Genomic DNA, 19,460 nt, shown 5'->3' with positions numbered 1-19,460 from the left:
TTATGAAGGACTGGTGTTAATTCTTCTTTAAAGTTTAGTAGTATTTACCAGTGAAGTCATCTGGCCCTGAACATTTCTTTGTTGGGAGGTTTTTAATAATTACTGATTCAATTTCCTTACTGATTATTGGACTATGCAGATTTTCTATTTTTCCTGATTCATTCTGGATAGGTTTTAAGTTTCTAGGAGTTTATCCATTTCTTATAGACTGTTCAATCTGTTAGCATACAATTGTCATAGCAGTCTCTTATAATCCTTTGTATTTCTGTGGTATCATTTTTAATGTCTGCTCTTTCATTTCTCCTTGTCTTTTTTTTTCCCTCAGTTAATTTTATCTTTAAAAAGAAACAGCTTTTAGTTTCATTGACCTTTTCTCATGTTTTTTAGTCTCTTTTTCATTTATTTCCACCCTAATTTTTGTTATTTTCTTGACTTTGCTAAATTTGGCCACAGTTTCTTCTTTTTTCTACTTTCTTCAGATGTAAAGTAAGATGGTTTATTTAATATCTTTCTTTTTTTCTTACTGTAGGCATTTATCACTATTAACTTCCCTCTTTAAACTGCTTTTGCAGTAGCCCATAGGTTTTGGGATATTGTGTTTCTGTTTTCATTTGTGTCAAGATTTTTTTTATCTCTTCTTTGGTCCACTGGTTGTTCAGAATGTGTTCTCTAATTTCCACATACATGTGAATTTTCCAGTTTTCTTGCTGTTGTTGATTTCTAGTTTCATACCATTGTGGTCAGGAAAGATGCATGGTGTGATTTCAATCTTTTTAAATTTAGTAAAGCCTTGTTATATGACCTAGTCGGAAGAATGTTCCATTTACAATTGAGAAAAACATGTACTTTATTGCTGATGTATGAAATATTCTATATTATGTCTATTAGATATATTTGATTTAAACTATAGTACAAGTCCAACATTTCCTTGTTGATTTTCTGTCTGGATGACCTATTCAGTGCAGAAAATGGGGTACTGAAGGCCCCTATTATTATTTGGCATCTATTTCTCCCTTCAAATCTATTACTATTTGTTTAATGTATTTGGGGGCTCCATTTCCAGTGTACACATATTTATTACTACTATATCTTCTTGATATATGACTCCTTTATCTCAGTAGTTCTTAACCAGGGACAATTTTACCACCACCACCCCAACCACCTCCCACCCCACCCATCAGCCCCAGGGCCTTTAGCAATGTCTAGAGACACAACTTGTGAGGAGACGTTAATGAGTGGAAGTCATATATTTTGCTAAACTTTTCATAATGTATAAAATAACAAGGATTTATCTAGCCCAAAATGTCAACTCTGACAAAAATGAGACGCCCTGGCTATGAGGAATTAAAAGTTTGAGGGTATTGTCTTCTTATAATCACTACTTTAAAAACCAGTAAGTGATTCTACTGAAAAATTAATGATTACAACTCTGAAAATTTTTAATAAAAATTAATATGTGATCATTTTTGTATTTTCTATTTAAGAAAAAACATAATATGTTAAATATTAAGCCACAGAAAAATACATAAGAAAAAATAGTAATATTATAGAGAAAAGTAAGTTTTTGCAAATACATTACTGGAAAAGAATGCTGCTACATGTATTATAATTGCCAACTAAAATATATTTGGTCTGATCAAATTACTGTTACTTGGTAAGAGAATAAACATATAAATCTAGTTCATAAAATTAGCATGTGGCACTTAACAGTCTTCTTTAAATTCATATTTTAACAAGAACATTATGATCAGAGAAGTATCTAATTGAAAATTATTTAAAAGTTTTTTTAATTTTAGAAATAAAGTGATCTAACTAATCACAGGGCTAGACAGGAGTAGGCCTATAAAAAAGTAAATTTACTTGCTGTCAACTATTTTAAGGAAAAATACTAAATGTCCTATATAGGCTTTTTCAAAATAAGCTTTGCAACTATTACCACACACACATTTTGTCCTTTTTAAAAAGTCATTGTAATACCACTGAGAAAGAGAAGAGTCTGACACAGTTCTGTAAAGGAAAGAATGAGTGTGGCTACTGTAAAAGATTAAAAGATGGAAAGCAAGGATTGCTTTTATATCAAACAAATATACTAGGCCACTTTCTAGATTAGAAAAGGTAACAATAAACTTTTTATTACCTTTACATTTGGCTTCTTTGTTGAAACTCCCCTATACCAACCTAAAACAAAGCATACAAAAGATATTAAAATCATATTGTTGTCATTTTCTATGAAAGACATGAGTATTTTTAGGATAATTATTTAATGCAAAACTTTCTAGTAAGTTTTAGGCACTTTATGAGTTTATTAAGCACAGTTTATTCCAAAAGAAGAAATCTTACAATAAAATATAACATTCCCAATTTTCATCAAAGACACAAGATCCTTTCAACTGAAAAAGACCAAAAAAATTAGAAAATACTTCAGAGGACACATATTGAACTCCTTGAAAACTCCCAGATGAAACTATTACAGGATAAGAAAATGCCAAAATCATATAGTTTTTTGGTGACAAATAAGGAGAGTACAGCCCTGACTTTCTATCTCGTCTCCCTGAATCTCCCATGCACTGAACTACACTACTCTCATTTCTTGGCTTTCCAGCCACTAAAGTTGACAGTAACACTTCATTTATTCTCTCTTACCATTCATACACAGTAATAACAGTGAAAGTTTCAATTACACAATAAAAATAGTTTTCAGAGAAAGGAAATTTTTTTGCCAACTTTCTTCAAATTCAATCTATTATTTTCAGAGTTTTGCTACACTTTCTGTACTTAGGTTTAAGAGGAAAGAATTCCAGTGAATAGAAGAGGAGGCCAAGAGTTGTATTTAAAGGAGGAATATAAATAAAAAAGAAAGAGGAGATTGTTGATAATAACTAATATTAACTGAGAGCTTACTAATCCATGTACTGAAATTGAGTTAATTTCATGTATTAATCTTTAAGACTCACAACAAAGTTAAGAGGAAAAGAATCAACTTTTTCTCCCCTGAAATCATAACAAACAATAAAAGAAGAAATACCCTTATTTCTGCTTAGTACAACAGCTGAGATCATAAATTTGAATAACTCAATTTATACCTGAAAGTCTCACGATCTTTGTTTTTTTAAAAGTGATAACCTTACCAACAAGACACTTTACAGTATCTTAAACAGGACAGATAATGATATAAAGGGCTTCCCTGGTCCCGTGGTCCAGTAGGTCCAGTGGTTAAGAATCCGACTGCCAACACAGGGGATATAGTTTCGATCCCTAGTCCAGAAAGATCCCCTGTGCTGCAAGGCAACTAAGCCCATGCAGCACAACTACTGAGCCAGCACTTGAGAACCTGTGTTCTGCAACAAAAGAAGCCACCGCAGTGAGAAGCCCACACTCCACCACTAGAGAGTAGGCCCCGTTCACAACAACTAGAGAAAGCGCGTGTGCAGGAACAAAGACCCAGTGCAGCCAAAAAAATAAACAAATAAGTAAATAAATTTTAAATGGTAATCTTACCTAAAATTTTTAATTCTGTACCAGTAAAGTTAGACAATTCAAATATGTATATCCAAAAAGTCTACCTTCAAAATATCACATTTAGTCTCTAAAAATGCTGTTTTATAAAATATGATTAAAAATTAAGGTAATAAATGAAAAAATTTCTAATTGAGATGCAATGTTAAGTCCTATTTTATACTGAAATCATAGAGATTTTAATTCAGGAGTTACTCAAAGTGTATTCTATTTAAGCAATTATTCCACAAAGGAAATGGAAAAAGTACAGAAAATAGATTTTTAAATAAAATATAACCACATTAAAATACATATATATATATATATGACCACATCAGACTGAAAAGCAGGAAGCAAACACTAGATTTTAGAAAGACAAGTAGGGATTCACTATACTCTCAAAGATAATAAAACTGAGAGAAAACATTACATACTGTTTAAAGGCAATTACTGTACAAAAAACAGAACTGAGAACACTATATTGTCACAGAAATAGAAAAGCAGGACACCAGTGTGTGTATGTGTGCTTACTGCCACTAAATAAATGCTCAGTGAGTACTTATCATGTGAATGAAATGAGACAGATGTAAGTGTTTACATTTGTCAGCTTAATTCTGGATGATTACACCTTCCACAACTGGTGTATAAACATACTTGGTGTATAAATTAAAGAGTCAGTTCAAGCCTGACTTTAAAAGAGAAAAAAGAAACTTTTTACAGAGTGAAGTAAGCCAAAAAGAAACACACCAATACAGTATGCTGCTGCTGCTGCTGCTAAGTTGCTTCAGTCATGTCCGACTCTATGCAACCCCATAGACGGCAGCCCTCCAGGCTCCCCTGTCCCTGGGATTCTCCAGGCAAGAACACTGGAGTGGGTTGCCATTTCCTTCTCCAATGCATGAAAGTGAAAAGTCAAAATGAAGTCGCTCAGTTGTGTCCGACTCTTCGCAACCCCCTGGACTGCAGCCTACCAGGCTCCTCCTTCCATGGGATTTTCCAGGCAAGAGTACTGGAGTGGGGTGCCATCGCCTTCTCCCCAATACAGTATACTAACACATATATATGGAATTTAGAAAGATGGTAACAATAACCCTGTGTACAAGACAGCAAATAGAACAGTCTTTTGGGCTCTGTAGGAGAGGGCGAGGGTGGGATGATTTGGGAGAATGGCATTGAAACATGTATAATATCATATATGAAACGAGTCGCCAGTCCAGGTTCGATGCACGATACTGGATGCTTGGGGCTGGTGCACTGGGACGACCCAGAGGGATGGTATGGGGCGGTAGGAGGGAGGAGGGTTCAGGATGGGGAACACGTGTATACCTGTGGCGGATTCATGTTGATATATGGCAAAATCAATACAACATTGTAAAGTTAAAAAATAAAATAAAAAATGTAACACTATTAGGTTAGAAAAGCAATGAGTAAGAAAGGAAAAACAAATTAAGAGAAAATATTCTGGGTCTTGTGTGTAAATACATATATTGAAGATTAATTCATCTATCTGAAAGCTACAATTATTTAAACACATAGACAAAAAAATAGCAGTCACCTGTCCCTGTGCCAGGCGTTTTCACATCTATAGTCCCAAAACACAGCTGAATACCACTTTGTTAAATACGCATCATTATTTAGGCTGTGAAATGCCCTTCCCAATGTAAGTAAGGCTATACTATCAAAAAGAGCCAACAGTACCACTACAATTGCTGCTGACAGAGAGGCTACAGAACAGTGTTAGCAGTGTTAACCCAAAAGAATGAAGCCTCTATATAATTCAGGCCATGTGACAGTCAACAATCAGCAGGCCTTTACAAAGATTCTGGGTGCAAACCAATCAAGCTAGATCAAAAACACCAAATGAAGTCCAACAAAAAGTACTCTTCAATACGAAGTTTTAAACTTTTTATTCAAAGGTATAACATATTCTTCACTGTCTGATAAAAGGGAAACAAGGCAAATGTGTTCATTTTCACTCCCATCCTAGGGCTAACAGTTGCTCATCCCTGAATTAGAGACAGGTAGATAACAGGCACAATGTCTATTTCATTCCATATCATGATTAAAAATAATTTTAAAAAGTTATCACTCATTATGAATGGCAGATCCACAGAGATTCACTTTAAAGAAGGAACCAACTGTAAAGTCAAGGACCAAAACAAAGATCTACAATCTTCTAAAAATACTAACTTTTTCTTTGGTATATCAATAAAAATATTCACAGCCCATCCAACTCTTTATCCTCTTTCCAATTATATAACTAATAGGCATGGAAGAAAGTACCAACCACTTACATAAAAGAAAGAAATTTATAGATAATTCAGCCCCAATATTGGTGGACATAATTATTCAAAAGGTCAACATTCAAAATCCTCTATTATTTCACTGCAAACTGTTAAAGAATAACCTTGTGTATTATTTGCATACAAAATAATTTAATGCTATTTTAAATCTTTATATGCAGTAAGTATAAAAGATAATAATTGGCAAAAAATAAATGGACATTAAAAATTGAGAAATTTTACTCCCAAATGAGTTATTGCTCCTTTAAGCTTATGGTTCTCCATAAACTTATAGAGAACCATAAACAAGTTTCAATAATACTGCCATTGAATAAGACATTTTAAAAACTTTTATAATTCAAATACATATAAAATACATTTACTAACTTCTGGTTCTAGCGCTGACAAAACATTTCGCATTAGACAAATATAAACCTGAAAAAAATACAGGAAACAACTGTGTAAGAACAATGGAGAGCAACTATCTGAGACAAGATATGAGACACTATAATCCTCGAGAAAAGAGAATCACATCAGCTGAGTTTCTCCATGAGGACATTTCAGCAAAAATCAAAGTCCCATTGAGTTAAGGAAAAAAAGGTTGACACTGAGAGCTACTCGATACAATATCCACTCGTGGGACTGCCCAATTCATACAGCGGTAATTCAGGGAAAATTTCTAAGAAGCCCAGCTTTCTGCAGCAGCTGAGAGGCTAAGGAGCTAGGCAGAGTCACATTACCTTTAAGTTCAGTTCAGTTCAGTCGCTCAGTCGTGTCCGACTCTTTGTGACCCCATGAATCGCAGCACGCCAGGCCTCCCTGTCCATCACCAACTCCCAGAGTTCACTGAGACTCACGTCCATCGAGTCAGTGATGCCATCCAGCCATCTCATCCTCTGTCGTCCCCTTCTCCTCTTGCCCCCAATCCCTCCCAGCATCAGAGTCTTTTCCAATGAGTCAACTCTTTGCATGAGGTGGCCAAAGTACTGGAGTTTCAGCTTTAGCATCATTCCTTCCAAAGAAATCCCAGGGCTGATCTCCTTCAGAATGGACTGGTTGGATCTCCTTGCAGTCCAAGGGACTCTCAAGAGTCTTCTCCAACACCACAGTTCAAAAGCATCAATTCTTGGGCGCTCAGCCTTCTTCACAGTCCAACTCTCACATCCATACATGACCACTGGAAAAACCATAGCCTTGACTAGACAGACTCTGTTGGCAAAGTAATGTCTCTGCTTTTCAATATGCTATCTAGGTTGGTCATAACTTTTCTTCCAAGGAGTAAGCGTCTTTTAATTTCATGGCTGCAGTCACCATCTGCAGTGATTTTGGAGCTCCAAAAATAAAGTCTGACACTGTTTCCACTGTCTCCCCATCTATTTCCCATGAAGTGATGGGACCAGATGCCATGATCTTAGTTTTCTGAATGTTGAGTTTTAAGGCAACTTTTCCACTCTCCACTTTCACCTTCATCAAGAGGACTTTTTAGGTCCTCTTCACTTTCTGCCATAAGGGTGGTGTCATCTGCATATCTGAGGTTATTGATATTTCTCCCGGCAGTCTTGATTCCAGCTTGTGCTTCTTCCAGTCCAGCATTTCTCATGATGTACTCTGCATATAAGTTAAATAAGCATGGTGACAATATACAGCCTTGACGTACTCCTTTTCCTATTTGGAACCAGTCTGTTGTTCCATGTCCAGTTCTAACTGTTGCTTCCTGACCCGCTTACAGGTTTCTCAAGAGGCAGGTCAGGTGGTCTTGTATTCCCATCTCTTTCAGAATTTTCCACAGTTTATTGTGATCCACACAGTCAAAGGCTTTGGCATAGTCAATAAAGCAGAAGTATATGTTTTTCTGGAACTCTCTTGCTTTTTCGATGATCCAGCGGATGTTGGCAATTTGATCTCTGGTTCCTCTGCCTTTTCTAAAACCAGCTTGACATTGTAACATGTAAAATATCATGTAAGAAACGAGTTGCCAGTCCAGGTTCGATCCACGATACTGGATGCTTGGGGCTAGTGCACTGGGACGACCCAGAGGGATGGTATGGGGAGGGAGGAGGGAGGAGGGTTCAGGATGGGGAACACATGTATACCTGGGGTGGATTCATTTTGATATTTGTCAAAACTAATACAATTATGTAAAGTTTAAAAATAAAATAAAATTTAAAAAAAAATAAATAAATAAATAAATTACCCAAGAACCCCCAAAAAAAAAAAAAAATAAAACCAGCTTGAACATAAGGCAATTCACGGTTCACGGATTGCTGAAGCCTGGCTTGGAGAATTTTGAGCATTACTTTACTAGCATGTGAGATGAGTGCAATTGTGTGGTAGTTAGAGCATTCTTTGGCATTGCCTTTATTTGGGATTGGAATGAAAACTGACCTTTTCCAGTCCTGTGGCCACTGCTGAGTTTTCCAAATTTGCTGGCATATTGAGTGCAGCACTTTCACAGCATCATCTTTCAGGATTTGGAACAGCTCAACTGGAATTCCATCACCTCCACTAGCTTTGTTCGTAGTGATGCTTCCTAAGGCCCACTTGACTTCACATTCCAGGATGTCTGGCTCTAGGTGAGTGATCACACCATTGTGATTATCTGGGTCGTGAAGATCTTTTTTGTACAGTTCTTCTGTGTATTCTTGCCACCTCTTCTTAGTATCTTCTGCTTCTGTTAGGTCCATATCATTTCTGTCCTTTATCAAGCCCATCTTTGCATGAAATGTTCCTTTGGTATCTCTAATTTTCTTGAAGAGATCTCTAGTCTTTCCCATTCTGTTGTTTTCCTCTATTTCTTTGCATTGATCACTGAGGAAGTCTTTCTTATCTCTTCTTGCTATTCTTTGGAACTCTGCATTCAGATGCTTATATCTTCCTTTTCTCCTTTGCTTTTCGCTTCTCTTCTTTATACAGCTATTTGTAAGGCCTCCCCAGACAGCCATTTTGCTTTTTGGCATTTCTTTTCCATGGGGATGGCCTTGATCCCTGTCTCCCATACAGTGTCACCAACCTCAGTCCATAGTTCATCAGGCACTCTATCAGATCTAGTCCCTTAAATCTATTTCTCACTTCCACTGTATAATCATAAGGGATTTGATTTAGGTCATACCTAAATGGTCTAGTGATGTTCCCTACTTTCTTCAATTTAAGTCTGAATTTGGTAATAAGGAGTTCATGATCTGAGCCACAGTCAGCTCCTGGTCTTGTTTTTGTTGACTGTATAGAGGTTCTCCGTCTTTGGCTGCAAAGAATATAATCAATCTGATTTCGGTGTTGACCATCTGGTGATGTCCATGTGTAGAGTCTTCTCTTGTGTTGTTGGAAGAGGGTGTTTGCTATGACCAGTGCATCATCTTGGCAAAACTCTATTAGTCTTTGCCCTGCTTCATTCCGTATTCCAAGGCCAAATTTGCCTGTTACTCCAGGTGTTTCTTGACTTCCTACTTTTGCATTCCAGTCCCCTGTAATGAAAAGGACATCTTTTTTGGATGTTAGTTCTAAAAGGACTAGTTCTGACAGAATGTGGTCCACTGGAGAAGAGAATGGCAAACCACTTCAGTATTCTTGCCTTGAGAATCCCATGAACAGTATGAAAAGGCAAAATGATAGGACACTGAAAGATGAACTCCCCAGGTCGGTAGGTGCCCAATATGCTACTGGAGATCAGTGGAGAAATAACTCCAGAAAGAATGAAGGGATGGAGCCAAAGCAAAAACAATACCCAGTTGTAGATGTGACTGGTGATAGAAGCAAGGTCCGATGCTGTAAAGACCAATATTGCACAGGAACCTGGAATGTCAGGTCCATGAATCAAGACAAATTGGAAGTGGTCAAACAGGAGATGGCAAGAGTGAACATCGACATTCTAGGAATCAGCAAACTAAAATGGACTGGAATGGGTGAATTTAACTCAGATGACCATTATATCTACTACTGCGGGCAGGAATCCCTCAGAAGAAATGGAGTAGCCATCATGGTCAACAAAAGAGTTCGAAATGCAGTACTTGGATGCAATCTCAAAAACGACAGAATGATCTCTGTTCGTTTCCAAGGCAAACATTACCTTTAGGAGACCTATAATAATAATATAGTGACTTTTCAACAGAAATGATGGAAATCAAAAATTAATGAAGCAAATCCTTAAAATGCTAAAATAAAATATTCATCAAGCTAGAATGCTACACCTAGGGAAAATATACCCTTTAAAATGATGACAAGGATTCTTTAATATCCACAAATCAATCAATGTAATACACCACATTAACAAATTGAAAAATAAAAACCATATGATTATCTCAATAGATGCAGAGAAAGCCTTTGACAAAATTCAACATCCATTTATGATAAGAACTCTCCAGAAAGCAGGAATAGAAGGAACATACCTCAACATAATAAAAGCTATATATGACAAACCAACAGCAAACATTATCCTCAATGGTGAAAAATTGAAAGCATTTCCTCTAAAGTCAGGAACAAGACAAGGGTGCCCACTTTCACCATTACTATTCAACATAGTTTTGGAAGTTTTGGCCACAGCAATCAGAGCAGAAAAAGAAATAAAAGGAATCCAAATTGGAAAAGAAGAAGTAAAACTCTCACTATTTGCAGATGACATGATCCTCTACACAGAAAACCCTAAAGACTCCACCAGAAAATTACTAGAACTAATCAATGATTATAGTAAAGTTGCAGGATATAAAATCAACACACAGAAATCCCTTGCATTCCTATACACTAATAATGAGAAAACTGAAAGAGAAATTAAGGAAACAATTCCAATCACCACTGCAACGGAAAGAATAAAATACTTAGGAATATATCTACCTAAAGAAACTAAAGACCTATATATAGAAAACTATAGAACACTGGTGAAAGAAATCAAAGAGGACACTAATAGATGAAGAAATATACCATGTTCATGGATTGGAAGAATCAATATAGTGAAAATGAGTATACTACCCAAAGCAATTTATAGATTCAATGCAATCCCTATCAAGCTACCAACGGTATTCTTCACAGAGCTAGAACAAATAATTTCACAATTTGTATGGAAATACAAAAAACCTCGGATAGCCAACGCGATCTTGAGAAAGAAGAATGGAACTGGAGGAATCAACCTACCTGACTTCAGGCTCTACTACAAAGCCACAGTTATCAAGACAGTATGGTACTGGCACAAAGACAGAAATATTGATCAATGGAACATAATAGAAAGCCCAGAGATAAATCCACGCACATATGGACACCTTATCTTTGACAAAGGAGGCAAGAATATACAATGGATTAAAGACAATCTCTTTAACAAGTGGTGCTGGGAAATCTGGTCAACCACTTGTAAAAGAATGAAACTAGAACACTTTCTAACATCATACACAAAAATAAACTCAAAATGGATTAAAGATCTAAACGTAAGACCAGAAACTATAAAACTCCTAGAGGAGAACATAGGCAAAACACTCTCTGACATACATCACAGCAGGATCCTCTATGACCCACCTCCCAGAATATTGGAAATAAAAGCAAAAATAAACAAATGGGACCTAATTAACCTTAAAAGCTTCTGCACATCAAAGGAAACTATTAGCAAGGTGAAAAGACAGCCTTCAGAATGGGAGAAAATAATAGCAAATGAAGCAACTGACAAACAACTAATCTCAAAAATATACAAACAACTCCTACAGCTCAACTCCAGAAAAATAAATGATCCAATCAAAAAATGGGCCAAAGAACTAAATAGACATTTCTCCAAAGAAGACATACAGATGGCTAACAAACACATGAAAAGATGCTCAACATCACTCATTATCAGAGAAATGCAAATCAAAACCACTATGAGGTACCATTTCACACCAGTCAGAATGGCTGCGATCCAAAAGTCTACAAATAATAAATGCTGGAGAGGGTGTGGAGAAAAGGGAACCCTCTTACACTGTTGGTGGGAATGCAAACTAGTACAGCCACTATGGAGAACAGTGTGGAGATTCCTTAAAAAACTGGAAATAGAACTGCCTTATGATCCAGCAATCCCACTGCTGGGCATACACACTGAGGAAACCAGAAGGGAAAGAGACACGTGTACCCCAGTGTTCATCGCAGCACTGTTTATAATAGCCAGGACATGGAAGCAACCTAGATGCCCATCAGCAGATGAATGGATAAGAAAGCTGTGGTACATATACACAATGGAGTATTACTCAGCCATTAAAAAGAATACATTTGAATCAGTTCTAATGAGATGGATGAAACTGGAACCTATTATACAGAGTGAAGTAAGCCAGAAAGAAAAACACCAATACAGTATACTAACGCATATATATGGAATTTAGAAAGATGGTAACAATAACCCTGTGTACAAGACAGCAAAAGAGACACTGATGTAGAGATCAGTCTTATGGACTCTGTGGGATAGGGAGAGCGTGGGAAGATTTGGGAGAATGGCATTGAAACATGTATAATATCACGTATGAAACGAGTCGCCAGTCCAGGTTCGATGCACGATACTGGATGCTTGAGGCTGGTGCACTGGGACCACCCAGAGGGAGGGTATGGGGAGGGAGAAGGGAGGAGGGTTCAGGATGGGGAACACAGGTATACCTGTGGCGGATTCATTTCGATATTTGGCAAAACTAATACAATATTGTAAAGTTTAAAAATAAAATAAAATTTTAAAAAATAATAATAAAATAAAAAAAATGATGACAAATTTAAAAGCAGATTCACATAAACAGAAGTTGAATGAATGTGCAGCAAACCTGAACTAAAAAAACCATTACTAAAAGGAGTACTTACAGTAAAAAGAAAGTGATCCCAGACGGAATCATGAAAAGAAGAAAGAAACAGCACTGGAAACGGTAAAAATGTGGGCAAACAAATGAATACAGACAGAAAATACATGACAACAGTGGTACAAATGTAATAAGAGGAGTAAGTGCAATCGAATCATTGTAAAGTTCATGCATTGTTGGAAGTGGTATAAGTAAAACTTTAAGGGAGACCCTAGTAAGTCAAGAATGCATGTTTTAAACTCTAGGGTAGTCACCAAGTGGGGCTTCCCAGATGGCTCAGCGGTAAAGAATCCACCTGCCAATACAGGAGACACAGGTTCCGTCCCTGAGTCAGGAAGATCCCCTGGAGAAGGAAATGGCCACCCATCCCAGTATTCTTGCCTGGGAAATCCCATGGACAGAGGAGCATGGGGGGCTACAGCCCATGGGGTTGCAAAAGAGTTGGATACGACTTAGCGACTAAACAATAACAACTTATACAAAGGGTCCCAAAAGGCTAAGATACAGATCTCTGAGGAACAGTGGGCTGCTGCAAAACATGCTAACCACTGCCACAGTGACAAATGCTAGAGGCCATTTCACCAGAACCAAGACCACTGCCTGACATAAGGAATACTGCAGGGACCAACTGTCTTCAGAGCAGTTTGCCAGTGGTATAAAATAAAAACAGGAAGAATCAACCCTTTTCTTCAACCTCCAGCCTAGTAGTCTCCCTACAATGCCCCTTTATTGGCAGAGTCTAACACAGACTAGCTGTCAAAGAAGAAACATGGTTTCCAGAGCTTCCAGCTTCAGTATCGCAAGAGGGGCTAGAAGGAACTTAGAGGCAATAATAAGTCAGTAACTGACAGAATCAGCATCTTTATTTAGGTCTCTCATCATGCCAAGTTCAGATAAGTGATAAAAGTCTTCTAATTTTCTGTGTGGAAGGTAAATGTCTGGCTGCCATGATTTCAAAGGCCAAGTGGAAGGTGAAGGTTAGAAGTCTCCATATTCAGTATTCAGTAGGTATGCTTGACTTAATCCTCCAGTTTTCAATACATAACCTATCTCCTACCAAAATGTGCATGAAGTGTCCCAATACACAGATGCTCTATTTATCCTTCATTTTCTAATAAACCTCAAAATCTCTACCAGATGAACAAGGAGCAGTCATCAGATGAATTGAAGGGAGAAGACTTATATAATTTCATCCTCATTTCCAAAGATGCCTGGTGCTATAAGTTCCTATGCCTTTTAAGGATCTGCTGTGTAAATAAGGGTAGTTCCAAGATATTCCTACTACATGCTTGAGATTCAGATATGCTGGGTCTGTTAAGTCAAAGTTTCCACTCTTCAAAGCCTTGCCAACTTTCTTTGTCCATGTGAGCATATTACATTTTAAAATCCCTGTATTTTGATTTTTGTAGTGTTTCATAACTGATTTTGAATTTATTTTTGTATATGGTGTGAAAAAGTAGTCCAGTTCTCCACACACCATTTATTAAATAGATTGTCTTTTTCCCCACTATGTATTCTTGCCTCTTTTGTCACAGATTAATTGACCATATAAGTATATGTTTATTTCTGGGCTCTCTATCATGTTCCACTGATCCATGTGTCTGTTTTTGTGCCAGCACCATACTATTTGGATAATTATATCTTCATAGTACAGTTTCAAGGGCTTCCCTGGTGGCTCAGACAGTAAAGCGTCTGTCTGCAATGCAGGAGACCAGGGTTCAATCCCTGGGTCGGGAAGATCCCCTGGAGAAGGAAATGGCAGTCCACTCCAGTATTCTTGCCTGGAAAATCCCATGGATGGCGGAGCCTGGTAGGCTACTGTCCATGGGGTCGCAAAGAGTCGGACACGACTGAGCCACTTCACTTCACTTCACTTCAGTACAGTTTCAGCCTGGAAGCATGATACCTCCAGATTTGTTCTTTCTCAACATTGCTCTGATTATAAAGGGTCTTTTGGATTCTATGCAAATTTTAGGGTCATCTGTTCTAGTTCTGTGAAAGTGCCTTTGATATTTTGATAGGGACTGCACTGAATCCATAGACTATCTTGGGCAGTATGGTCATTTTAATGATACTGATTTGTCCAATCCATGGAGATGGTACATCTTTCCATTTGTTTGTCTCGTTTACCACTTCTTTCATCAATGTTTTACAGTTTTCAGAGTACAGGTCTTTCACTTCCTTGGTGAAATTTATTTCTAGGTATTTATTCTTTTAATCCAATTACAAATGGGACTGTTTCTTAATTTCCCTTTCTGATACTTCATTGTGCAAACAGATAAATGCCACAGACCTCTGTACATTAAGCTTGTATCCTGCAACTTTCCTGAATTCATTTACTGAATTCAATTTTTGAATAACAATTCACTTATTGAATAACAGTTTTTTGTGAAGCCTTTGGGGTTTTCTATATAAATTGACAGTATCATGTCACCTACAAACAGTGATAGTTTTATTACTTCCTTTTTAATTTGGATTTCTTTTATGTGTGTGTGTGGCCTTTTGGTTTTTTTTTTTTTTGCCTAACTGTTGTGACAAGAACTTCTAACATTATGTTGAATGAAAGTGGTGAGTATCTTTGTCTTATTCCGTTTTTTATAATTTTAAAATTTACTTAGTTTTGGCTGCACTGGGTCTTCGTTGCTGTACATGGGCTTTCTTTAGTTGCAGCAAGTGGGAGCTACTTTTCATTGTGATGCACGGGCTTCTCATTGAGGTAGCCTCTCTTGTTGCAAAGCACAGGATAAAGGCACAAGGGCTTCAGTAGTTGCAGCATGCAGGCTCAGCAGCTGCAGCACGTGTGCTCTAGAGTACATACTCAGTAGCTGCAGTGCATGGGCTTAGTTGCTCTGTGACGTGTGGAGTCTTCACATACCAGGGACTGAACCCATGTCCCCTACATTGGCAGGCAGATTCTCATCCACTGTGCCACTAAGGAAGTCCCTTGTCTTATTCCTGATCTTAGAGCAAAAGCCTTCAGATTTTCTCCACTGAGTATAATGTTAGCTGTGGGTTTTAATATATGTGTGGCCTTTATCATGTTGAGGTAGGTTCCCTCTATGCCTACTTTGCTGACAGTGAAAAGTGAAAGTGACAGTCTCTCAGTTGTGTCTGACTCTTAGTAACCCCACAGACTATACAGTCCATGGTATTCTCCGGGCTATAATACTGGAGTGGGTAGCCTTTCCCTTCTCCAGGGGATCTTCCCAATCCAGGGATCGAACCCACATCTCCCACATTGCAGGCAGCTTCTTTACCAGCTGAACCACAAGGGAAGCCCAAGAATATTGGAGTGGGTAGTCTATCCCTTCTCCAGCAGATCTTCCTGACCCAGGGCAGGCAAATTCTTTACCAACTGAGCTATCAGGGACAGTTCTCGTCATAAATAGGTGCTGAACTTATCTAATGCATTTTCTGCATCTCTTGAGACGATGTGATTTTTATTTTTAAATTTGATAATGTGATATATCTAATTAACTGATTTGTAGATATTGTACCATCCTTGCATCCCTAGGATAAATCCCACTTGATCATGGTGTATGATCCTTTCAACATATTTATTTTGGTTTGATATTTGGTTTGATAATATTCTGTTGCAGATTTTGCATTTACATTCATCAATGATATTAGCCTGTAAATTTGTGTGTGTATGTTATTAGGTTGTTATCTGGTTTTGTTATCAGGATGATGGAGGCCTCGTACTATGAATTTGAAAGTGTTCCTTCCTCACTAACTTTCTGAACAGTTTGAAAAGGAAAAGTATTAACTATTCTTTAAATGTTTGGTCATGTATGGATGTGAGAGTTGGACTGTGAAGAAAGCTGAGTGCTGAAGAATTGATGCTTTTGAACTGTGGTGTTGGAGAAGACTCTTGAGAGTCCCTTGGACTGCAAGGAGATGCAACCAGTCCATCCTAAAGGAAATCAGTCCTGAATATTCATTGGAAGGACTGATGATAAAGCTGAAACTCCAATACTTTGGCCACCTCATGCGAAGAGTTGACTCACTGGAAAAGACTCTGATGCTTCGAGGGATTGGGGGCAGGAGGAGAAGGGGACGACAGAGGATGAAATGGCTGGAAGGCATCACTAATCAATGGACATGAGTTTAAGTGAACTCCGGGAGTTGGTGATGGACAGGGAGGCCTGGCATGCTGCGATTCATGGGGTCGCAAAGACTGAGCGACTGAACTGAACTGAACTGACTGAAATGTTTGGTAGAATTCACCTATGAAGCCATCTGATCCTGGACTTCTGTTTGCTAGAAGTTTTTTTTTTATTATTGATTTAATTTTATTACTGGTAATCAGTCTGTTCATATATTCTATTTCTTTCTGATTCAGTCTTGCGAGTTTGCACATTTCCAGGAATTTATCCATTTCTTCTATGCAATCCATTTTATTAGCATATAATTCTTCATAGTAATCACTTATAATACTCATATTTCTGTGGTGTCAGTTTTAACTTCTCCCTTTTCATCCCTGATTTTATTTATTTGGGCCCTCTCTCCTTTTTTCTTGATGAATCTAGCTAAAAGTTTATCAATTTCATGTATATTTTCAAGACTTCCCTGGTGGCTCAGTGGTAAATAATCTGCCTGCCAATGCAGAAGATGCAGGTTCGATCCCTAAGTCAGGAAGATCCCCTAGAGAAGGAAATGGCAACCTGCTTCAGTACTCTTGCCTGGGAAACCCCATGAACAGAGGAGCCTGAGAGTAAATAACTTCACAAAAAGTCAGACACGAATTAGAGACTAAACAATAATATCATATATTATCAAAGGACCAACTCTTAATTTCATTGATCTTTTATGGTTTTAGGTCTCTATTTCAGTTATTTCCACTCTAATCTTTTATTTCCTTTTTTCTCCTAACTCTGGGTTTTACTTGTTCTTCTTCTAGTTTCTTCAATGTGCACTTCGGTTATTTGAGATTTTTCTTATATCATGAAGTGGGCCTGTATCACTGTGAACTTCCCTCTTACAACGGTTTTATCTTCATCCCTCTTTGACTTTTCAATGATCCATTGATTGTTTAGTCTCCATATGTTTGTGGGCTTTTTTTTTTTCCAGTTTTCTTCTTGTAGTTAATTTCTAATTTCATACCAGTGAAATCCAAAAAGATGTCTGACATATGCTGGAAAGGGTGTGAAGAAAAGGGAATCCTCCTACATTGTTAATAGGAATGTAAACTGGTACAGCCACTATGGAAAACAGTATGGAGCTTTCTCAAAAAACTAAAAATAGAGTTGCCATATGATCCAGCAATCCCGCTCTTGGGCATGTATCTGCAGAAAACCATAATTTGTAAAGCTATATGCACCCCCTGTGTTTACAGCAGCGCTATTTACAAAACCAAGATAAGGAAACTACCTAAATGCCCATTGACAGACGAATGGATAAAGAAGATGTGGTACATACATACAATGGACTGTTACTCAGCCATAAAAAAGAATGAAATAATGCCATTTGCTGCTACATGGATGGACCTAAAGTTTATCAAGTTTATCACACTAAGTGAAGTCAGAAAGAGAAAGACAAATACCATATGAATGTAAGTCCTTTATCAAATATTTCTTTCACTTTGTGACTTGCCTTTTACCTCTCCTTAATGGTATCTTTTTTCTTTAAATTTTATTTATTTGTTTTTGGCTGTGCTGGGTCTTCACTGCTGCACAGGATTTCTCTAGTTGCAACAAATGGAGGATACTCTCCAGTTGTGGTGCTCGGGCTTCTCTACTGCGGTGGCTTCTCTTGTTGCAGAGCACAGGCTCCAGGGAGCATAGGCTTCAGCAACAGTGGCACATGAGCTCAGTAGCTGTGGTTCCCAGGCTCTAGAGCACAGGCTCAATAGCTGTGGCAGACAGGCTTATTAGTTGCTCTGCAGCATGTGGGATATTCCCGGACCAGGGCTCGAACCCATGTCCCCTGCCCTGGCAAGTATTCTTTACCACTGAGCCACCAGGGAAGCCCTCCTTAATGACATCTTTTGAACAACAGATCTTCATTTTAATGAAGTACAACTTATCAATAAAGGATCTCTGTCTACCCCTAGGCTAGAAGGGGTATTTTCCTATGGTTCCTTCAAAGTGCATAACTGCTCTAAATTGCACATTTATATTGACCATCCGTCTGGAATTCAGTTTGTAGTATATGCTGTGAAGTCAGGTTCACGATTCACCGGTTTCAATACTGATCCAATACCATTTATTGACTAGGCCATCATTCTTCAGTCCAACCAGCCCAGCGTCACCTATTGTAATGGACATCATTTCCCCACTGCACTGCAATACCACCTTCTTCATATCACTGGAAGATAAACACGATGGTCTATTTATGGACCCTCTATTCTGTTTCATTATTATCTTTGCCTCCAAACCACAATGTCTTATTTTATAATAGTCTCATTTTTAGCTCTCAGTGGGAAAGCTTTCAGTATTTCACAACTGAATATGATGTGTGCTGCAGGCTTTTAGATATCCTTTATTAGATTAAGAATATTCCCTTATACTCTTATTTTGCTAAGAGTTTTTTTTATCATGAAGTCGTTTTGATTTAAACTACTATTTTAAGAAAATTATTAAAATGAGTCCTGCACTAGAGCTCCCTTTCCAGAAAAGTACACTACCAAACTTACACAGTTCCAGGGTCATAGTAAGTTGCACTTACTTCCATACCCATCTGAATGGTAAATTATATCAGAGTTCCACTTCCATCTGTACTATCTCCATGCTCAGCTAGCAACATTTCCACTCCAATATTTCCAAAATTTCCAAATAATTTGAGGTGGTTTCTAGTCATGCTGAACTGCTATCAACTTTGGAATATCGATTTTGACATCAATTTTGTTTTTGTCAATGCTCTGATTTTGTGTGATATCTCCATAACTGTATTTTTCCCA

The 19,460-nt window shown here is 37.6% G+C and overlaps 1 protein-coding gene across 10 annotated transcripts in view; it reads right to left on the bottom strand.

Annotated features, from left to right (window-relative positions):
* Positions 1-19,460, bottom strand: part of DOCK3 (dedicator of cytokinesis 3) — a 304,174-nt gene that overhangs the window by 260,379 nt on the left and 24,335 nt on the right. For all 10 annotated transcript variants that reach the window (XR_003507883.1, XM_027523616.1, XM_027523617.1 and 7 more), the window contains exon 3: positions 2,138-2,178. Coding sequence is in view for 9 of the 10 variants with exons in the window: in XM_027523616.1 (XP_027379417.1) it covers positions 2,138-2,178 (41 nt within the window). In the remaining variant the exon portion in view is untranslated. The remainder of the gene's footprint in view (positions 1-2,137; positions 2,179-19,460) is intronic.

The sequence above is a fragment of the Bos indicus x Bos taurus genome, chromosome 22 (genome assembly GCF_003369695.1).
Source record: "Bos indicus x Bos taurus breed Angus x Brahman F1 hybrid chromosome 22, Bos_hybrid_MaternalHap_v2.0, whole genome shotgun sequence".
Lineage (NCBI taxonomy): Eukaryota > Metazoa > Chordata > Mammalia > Artiodactyla > Bovidae > Bos > Bos indicus x Bos taurus.
The sequence above is the reverse complement of the archived record's forward strand: the minus strand, read 5'-3'. Positions and strand labels throughout refer to the sequence as shown.